Source organism: Musa acuminata, chromosome BXJ2-2, assembly GCF_036884655.1.
Source record: "Musa acuminata AAA Group cultivar baxijiao chromosome BXJ2-2, Cavendish_Baxijiao_AAA, whole genome shotgun sequence".
NCBI lineage: Eukaryota > Viridiplantae > Streptophyta > Magnoliopsida > Zingiberales > Musaceae > Musa > Musa acuminata.
Window position 1 is genome coordinate 4805616 of NC_088339.1, and position 8614 is coordinate 4814229.

Consider the following 8614-nt stretch of genomic DNA (forward strand, 5'->3'; position numbering starts at 1 on the left):
TAAACAAGTTTTTGCATTTTCTTGACATTTCAATCTAGCAATTTATCGGTGATGTTCAAGATAGCAATTTCTTCTCTTTTGTAATTTTTACATTTTTCTTGAATTATGCTAGCAATCTATCTCCCCCTTTGTCATTGTCAAAAAGAAGGGAAAAACCCTTTACATCAATTTCTAAATCATGACAAAGGTAAGTAATCATTCTTATTTGTGCATCATTATAGTTTCAATGCACAAATTCATTAACATTACATTTCATTTTTTTTTATGCACGATACCGAAAAATCAATCATCATCATGAGCATATCAAACATGATATTCAAGCATTCATGATATATCATTTTGGCAACATAATCATAGATATTCAAACGATGGTATCTAAATGTCAGAATTCATTACATCCTATTATGCATGATCATTGACTCCTCATTTGTATTTCATGCATTATTTCATTTCATCTCATAAGCATTATCAAGAAGAGTTATTGGATGATGAGATAAATATTTTATGAATACACGGAATATCATAAGTGTTTCATGTATTCATATTATCACATGAAGCATATTATCTTTTTTAAGATTCATAACATGAATAACGTTATTACTATTTCATCAAAATCAATTTCGAGATTCACACAATATCATGAAATCATTAATCTCGATAAGATGGGAAAAGCATTTTCTTTTTAAGTGATTCTTTTAACACATCAAAAAAAAATAAAAACTCATTCATAATTCAAGTGATTTACAAGATATCATAAATGAATTTATCACTTGTATTTCATCAAAATCGAGAACTCTAGAGATAGAAAATGATTGAAGCATTTAACATGATTGAAGCATGTTTCATATTTAAAGTGTATCTTATGTCGTAAATATGAATCAAGCATTTGTCAAATCTGAAATCATCCTCAAAATTACATTCAATAAATTCATGTATGACAAGCATAGATTTATTGAAAGATCAATAAGATAGAGGATTACATTTCAAGTGTTCATCAATTGTAGCATTTCATCATATGGCATGATATCGACATATAAAGCTGTGAAGCAAGATTTTGATATCATTTCATGATGTACACATTTCGAATAGTGTAGCATTGCATCACATGGTAAGATATCAGCTCGTACGATGCAAATTTTTGTTTGATATCTTGATACAGGGCATATAGCAATGATAGCAATCATGTATTACATGGTGATGCAAGTATAGCCTAATCATAGCAATGATAGCAATCATATATTTCTTAGTGATGCAAGTATGGCCTAATCATAGCATCAGTGATAGCAACCATATCATCATTAGTGATAGCAAACATATCAGCATCAGTGATAGCAACCATATCAACATCAGTGATAGCAAACATATCAACATCAGTAATAGCAACCATATCATCATTAGCAAACATATCAGCATCAGTGATAGCAACCATTAGTGATAGCAAACATATCAATTCATATTTTTGTATTTATATTATTAAATTATTAAAAATATAATTTTCAAGAAAATTTAAAGAAAAAGAAAAATGCATCATGAAGAACATCATGTAATTTCGAAGTAAATTAAAGGCATTTTGATTACCTTAGCGTCGAAAGGCGTAAAGGCGTAGTTTGCCACCTCGCCTTTGATTTTCTCCTCGTTTTTGGAGGAGCTCGATTCATCCCAGTTTTTGTTCTTCTTCTTGCGTTCAAAGCAAGTAGTTCCGTTCTTTTTACTTTTTAATTTTTGTTTCAGTTGTAGTTTAAGTTCACCATCACTTGAGCTTAAGCTCGAGTGGTCTTCAAATGTTCTATGTCCCAAATCCTTCCTGTTCTTTGGAAGGTGGTTCTCAAGTTCTTTACGTGCATTGCACGTCATTTCATATGTGATCAATGAACCAATTAGTTCTTCAAGTGAAAATTGGTTCAAGTTTTTCGATTCTTGAATAGCAGTTACTTTTGAATCCCAAGTTTTAGAAAGTGAGCGCAAAACTTTGTTAACAAGTTCAAAATCCGAAAAGCTTTTACCAAGTGATTTTAAACCATTGACGACATCCGTAAAACGGGTGTACATGTCAACAACGGTTTCGCTTGGTTTCATATGAAAAAGCTCGAAATCATGCAGTAAAATATTAACTTTCGAGTCTTTGACTCTACTAGTTCCCTCGTGCGTGATTTCAAGAGTGCGCCAAATATCGAAAGCCGTTTCGCACAAAGAAACCCGATTGAACTCATTTTTGTCCAAAGCGCAAAATAAGGCATTCATAGCCTTTGCGTTTAAAGAAAAATACTTCTTCTCTAAATCCGACCATTCGTTCATCGGTTTAGAGGGAAGTTGAAAACCGTTTTCAACGATATTTGTCACGCCCCTCAAAATATCCATGATTTTTAAAATTTTCATCACAGATCAATCCAGGATCCAAACTAACGTTTGAGGACACTGAAAAACATTCAATCAAATTCACATCCATAAAACCTGTGCATTTTAGAATCATATATCACATCACTCGATAATTCACATTTATGGCAACCCAAGCCAACTTGACAAACATGAACAACATTTATAAATCCACAAGCTAAATAAATTATACAATCAGAACTCCAACTATTCACCACAAGTTCATATTGTCATAAATTAGACTTAACATTCCGAAATTCCAAATAAGAGAGATCTTCTAACACTTTTACATAGTATATCCATTTCGATCATCAGAACAATTCATTACATACAAAATATGCTTATACAACAATAGCATAACAACCAACAAGACTTGCCCATAATTCTGAATAGCTATCCACTGCCTCAGCCCAAATCAAACATCTCGAAGAGTGACAAGCTGACCTGAAAGGTTTATATAACAACGGAGTGAGCCAAAAACGGCTCAGCAAGTGACAAAGCATATTCAGAACAAAAGGAACAGTTTGAAACGAGTAAGGTATCATAATGCAAGGCAGAATACCAGAATTCTCAAGGATACCATCTCAATAGATACCAAATCATACGTATCATGTCATTCATAACATATTTGATCCATAACGAATGGAGCATAGAGTAATTGGAACATATCAATGGCAGATAGGACATTTTAGAACAAATCAGCTCATAGCAAATGGAGCACAGAGTAATTTGGAGCATATCAATGGTAGATAGGACATTTCAGAACATATCAGTTCATAGCAAATGGAGCACAGGGTAATTTGGAGCATATCAATGGTAGATAGGACATTTCAGAACATATCAGTTCATAGCAAATGGAGCACAGAGTAATTGGAGCATATCAATGGTAGATAGGACATTTCAGAACATATCAGTTCATAGCAAATGGAGCACAGAGTAATTTGGAGCATATCAATGGTAGATAGGACATTTCAGAACATATCAGTTCATAGCAAATGGAGCACAGAGTAATTGGAGCATATCAATGGCAAATAGGACATTTCAGAACATATCAGTTCATAGCAAATGGAGCACAAAGTAATTGGAGCATATCAATGGCGTATGAAATGTTCCGGAGCATATCAACGACATATGGAACATTTCGAAACATATCAACAGTGGAGGAAACATTTCAGAGCATATCAATAACAAATACCGTACAGAAGCTCAAACGTCGTCTTTGACGTTGCAAACATATCGATCTTATCCAAAGCATGTACAGAAACACATAACCAAAGCTCTGGATATCAAATCAAACATACAGAAGGTGTAGTGGGATCTCAGTCGGAATGTGATTCATCCATTTCTGAATGACCACCTGACAAAAGTCTCCCACGTCTGGGAGCTCCATCCACCCATGTCTAGGTGAAGTCAAAGGGGGCCGGCAGAGCATCGCAGGCTCTAATCACATACCCACGTAGCGGGCAACAAGCGCATACAGAATATCCCTCATAGCGGGACCCCACATAGCGGGCAAATAGCGCATACCCTTTACCATTTCTAGCAAAGGTCCAGACAATCCCACACACCAGAGTACAAAAGTGCAGTTTCAACAATAAGTAGCATATATTGGAAGCACACGCGGAACAACAAAACGTACATGTGCCTTTACGAGTCAATCCGAAGTAAGCAATAATCTTTCACAAGTATATTCAGATTTGAAAGGAATTGAAAGCAAGGGCACATATGGAATCCAAGCAATCACATATAACTCAATTCAATAAGAAGATTTGATGAATTCAATGTCCAAAGGAATGAAACTGGAATAGGCACATATCGAAAGCAAATGCGGAACAATAGGATATACATGTGCCTATATGAGTCAATACGATATAGCATAAACGTTACACAACAGTTTTCAAGAATGCAAATAATTTTAAGGACAAGAGCATACAAGAATTCAAAGCAGTAATATAAAGCTCAATTGAATAAGAAGGCTAAAGGATATCAATTTCCAAAGGAATGAAACCAGAATATGAGAAATCGACCAAAGCTCGATTTCTGGCAGAATACAAGAGGCACATTGAACAAATGATTCAAACTATCAATCGTGCTCCAATTTACTCAGAAATAATCATTGGATAATACTTTCAGATAAGATAGGCTTCATATGAATTGAATTGTCCAACAGAGAGAGTTACAAATAATTTGGTAAGCAAGTGTCGTAGACAAAATCTCTGTTGGCAGAATTCATAATGTCAGATTCAACAGATAATTGGATAGGTGTTTGGATTCCAAATCTTTCAATCCATATATCAAAGAAAGGTCTACGAGTCTAGTTTCCAATGAAATCAGTTTTGAACAAATTAGAGTTTCCAACAAAGACTTATAGGCAGCTCGGTATCAAAAGGTCAGAATATCAAAAGTTGTACAGATTCGAATCGTTACGTCTAAACAGGAGATATATCAAATGCAAGGCTAGAACAATTCAAAGTTCCTCATATTCAAAGCAAATGTAGAGATAAAAATGGCAGTGAGGAACGATCAGGATACTTGCAATAGGAAAGATTAGAGCAATTATAGGAGGAACGATCAGGGAACTTGCAATAAGACATATCAGAGCAATTATAGGAGAAACAATCAGGGAACTTGCAATAAGACATATCAGAGCAATTATAGGAGAAACGATCAGGGAACTTGCAATAAGACATATCAGAGCAATTATAGGAGAAACGATCAGGGAACTTGCAATAAGACATATCAGAGCAATTATAGGAGAAACGATCAGGGAACTTGCAATAAGACATATCAGAGCAATTATAGGAGAAACGATCAGGGAACTTGCAATAAGACATATCAGAGCAATTATAGGAGAAACGATCAGGGAACTTGCCTTTCAAGGATTTCGATCCGAAGATCCAAAGAAGGTGCTAACCCAAATCCTTCTACTTTTCCTCCGTGTCCTCTCTCTGTTTCGTTTTGTGCTCCCGTTTTCTTCCTTTCTTCGCAACTACACCACGTGTCGAACATCGAGGCACAGTCACCTGCTTTCTCTTACTCTCATTCCTTCTTTTTCTTTCCCAAACGCAGCTGCCACAACCGCCGCCGCTGCCGCTGCCACAATCGCAGCCCCTTCCACCGCACTACCTTCCTTCCTCCCTTCTCTCGCAGACATAACTGCTGCATACGCAGTCGCTGCCGCTGCGACCGCAATCCCGTCCGCAGCCCCTTTTTCCCCCTTTCCTTTCCTTTCTTTCCCAGTTGCAACTGCCGCAGTCACAGTCGCAGCCATGGCCGCAGCCACCACAACCGCAGCCTCTTCTTCCTCTGCTACTCTATTTCCTCTCCTACTTCTCTTCCAACTGCAGCTGCCACTGCCGCAGCTGCCACCCCTTCTCCTCTTCCTCTCTTCTTCCTCTCCTTCCCTTTCTCTTCTTCTTCCTTTCCTTCTCTTCTTTCCCAGCCACAGCTGCAGCTGCCATCGCCGCAGCCGCAGCCCCTTCTCCTCTTCCTCTCTTCTTCCTCTCCTTCCCTTTCTCTTCTTCTTCCTTTCCTTTTTCTCTTTCCCTGCCACAGCTGCAGCTGCCATCGCCGCAGCCGCAGCCCCTTCTCCTCTTCCTCTCTTCTTCCTCTCCTTCCCTTTCTCTTCTTCTTCCTTTCCTTTTTCTCTTCCTCTTTCCCTGCCATAGCTGCAGCTGCCACAACCGCAGCCGCAGCTACTTCTTTCCCTTCTCCTCTTCCTTCTCCTTCCTTTCTTCTTCTTCTCTCCCCGCTGCAACTGCTGCAGTCGCGGCCGCAGCCACGGCCGTAACCTCTCCCTCCTCCCCTGCTCATCTTCCTCTTCTTCTTCTCTTCCAGCTGCAGCTGCCATCGCCGCAGCTGCAGCCCCTTCTTCCCCGGCGTCACACACACCCTCTCCTCTGTTTCCTCTGCAGGAAACAGAGGTATCACAACCTCTTCTCCTGCTTCCTCTTCTTCTTCTCTTCCTCTTCTTCTTCTTCTCCTCTTCGAATGCCCCACACCTCTCCTCTGTTTCCACCTGCAGGAAATAGAGGTGCTACAGCCCTAGCTGCTGCCACCTCTCGCTCCTCTCCCCCATCCCTCTCTTTTCCCTCTTCTTCTCCTTCTCTTCTTCTCCTCTTCCCTTTTCCTCCCCAACGCCACACACCTCCTCGCTGCAGCCTTGCCGCAGCTATCTTCTTCTTCTTCTTCTTCTTCTTCTTCTTCTTCCCTTTTCATCCTCAACGCCCCACACACCCTCTCCTCTGTTTTCACCTGCGGGAAACAGAGGTGCTGCAGCCCTAGCTGCTGCAGCTGCCTCTCTTTCTCCTCTCCATCTTCCCTCTCTTCTACTTCTTCTTTTCTTCTCTTCTCCCTCTTCTTCCTCTTCTTCCTCTCTTCTTTTCCCTCTTCTTCTCTTCTCCCTCTACTTCTCTTCTTCTTCTCCCCACGCCCCACCGCTTCTCTCTGTTTCTCGAAGAAACAGAGAAACAGAGAGAGCGTGGGAGGCGGTGGGATAAAACCGAAATTTTCGGTTTTCTTTATTTTCTTCTTTTTACAACTTAACAGTTTAGTCCTTGAAATTTCCATATTTACATATAGGTCCCTTGATTTATAAATAAATCTTTATTAATAATTTTCAAAAGCGAGGGATATTACAATATTCCATAAATCCAGATTTAGAGAAATCAAGAAAACTCTCATTCGAGTTTTCCAATAAGTGTAGTCCAATCCGTTAAAGAACGGTGGACGAAAGACCGAAAAGCCCTCTTGAAGATCCATTTCTCTCGGGTGTAAATCCGAAATGAGAAATACCCCGCTCTGATACCAATTGTTAGGATCGAGAGCACTAAGAGGGGGTGGGGTGAATTAGTGCAGCGGAAATCTTTCAGCGATTAAAAACGAAAGCTGCGTTCGTTCGATAAAAACTATTTTGATGCAAAAGCCAATTCTAAGATTACTTATGATTAAGTGCAGTTTATGTCTAAACACAGTTTGTGTCTAAGCGCAATTTATGCAGTTTGCAGTTTGCGTCTAAATGCAGATTGCGTCTAAGCGCAGTTTGCATCTAAGCGTAGTTTGCGTCTAAGCTCAGATTGCGTTTAAGCGCAGTTTGCGTCTAAGCGCAGTTTACGTCTAAGCTCAGATTGCGTCTAAGCGCAGTTTGCGTCTAAGCGCAGTTTGCATCTAAGCGCAGATTGCGTTTAAGCACAGTTTGCGTCTAAGCGCAGTTTACGTCTAAGATCAGATTGCGTCTGAGCGCAGTGCAGTTTGCGTCTAAACGCAGTTTTACATCTAAACACAGTTTTTCGTCTAAACGTAGTTTTACGTCTAAACGCAGTTTGCGTCTAAACGCAGTTTTACGTCTAAACGTAGTTTTACGTCTAAACGCAGTTTGCGTCTAAACGCAGTTTTACGTCAAAACGTTGTTTTATGTTTAAAAGTAGTTTACGTCTAAAACACAGTTTTACGTCTAAACAGAATCAAGACATAAACGTAAACTGCAAAGAAACTTGTTCGTAGAAATCAATTTGCAGTTATAAACAGAATCAAGACGTAAACGTAAACTGCAAAGAAACTCGTTCGCAGAAATCAGTTTGCAGTTATAAACATAATCAAGACGTAAACGTAAACTGCAAAGAAACTCGTTCGTAAAACCGCAGAAGACAGTTTACAGTTATAAATAGAATCAAAACGTAAGTGTAAACCGCAATGTAGAGATCGTACGAAAACACCGATTTACGTCTGAATGCAGATTTGAAAAGAACAGAACTTAGAAACTTGTTCGTAAAAGCGCAGAGAGCAGTAGCTATGTAGGAGGTTTGCAGTAATGATAAAGTGCTCAAAATGAAAGCAAACCAGAGATTTAGAGTGGTTCGGTCAGTCTTGACCTACTCCACTTTTGGCTTCCTCCACCGACGAGGTCACCGACGTCAACTAGAAGCCTTCCTTCAATAGGCGAAGGCCAACTACCCTCTTACAGATTCACTCCTTTTGATGGGCTTAGGAGACAACCCTTACAAAAGTTTTCTCTCCTCTCTTTACAACTCAAACTTGAAGAATAGAAAGAGGAGAACTAGCAGTTTTGAGCTCTAAGAAACACAGAAAGATAGCAAGATTTCGAGTGTGTGTTCTATACTTTCAGTGCTGAATGGGTGGGGTATTTATAGGCCCCAACCCAGTTCAAATTTGGAGCTCAAAACGGTCAAATCCCGAAATTCCGGGATCAGGCGGTTGCACCTCCTGACTGGAGAGGTTGCAC

At 39.3% G+C, this 8614-nt stretch overlaps 1 protein-coding gene across 1 annotated transcript; it reads right to left on the bottom strand.

The window, feature by feature from the left end:
• Positions 1–2516: 2516 nt before the first annotated feature.
• Positions 2517–6832, bottom strand: LOC135605128 (uncharacterized). Its single transcript, XM_065094855.1, has 2 exons — positions 5246–6832; positions 2517–2817 (listed from the first exon to the last, which is right to left on the bottom strand). The coding sequence occupies exon 1, from the start codon at positions 6221–6223 to the stop codon at positions 5393–5395; it is 831 nt and encodes a 276-aa protein (XP_064950927.1). The 5' UTR covers positions 6224–6832; the 3' UTR covers positions 2517–2817; positions 5246–5392.
• Between the last annotated feature and the right edge of the window lie 1782 nt (positions 6833–8614).

Excerpts from the sequence above, each read along its gene's own strand:
- LOC135605128 (XM_065094855.1), bottom strand. The coding sequence starts at position 6,223 with ATGGCAGCTGCAGCTGGAAGAGAAGAAGAAGAGGAAGATGAGCAGGGG.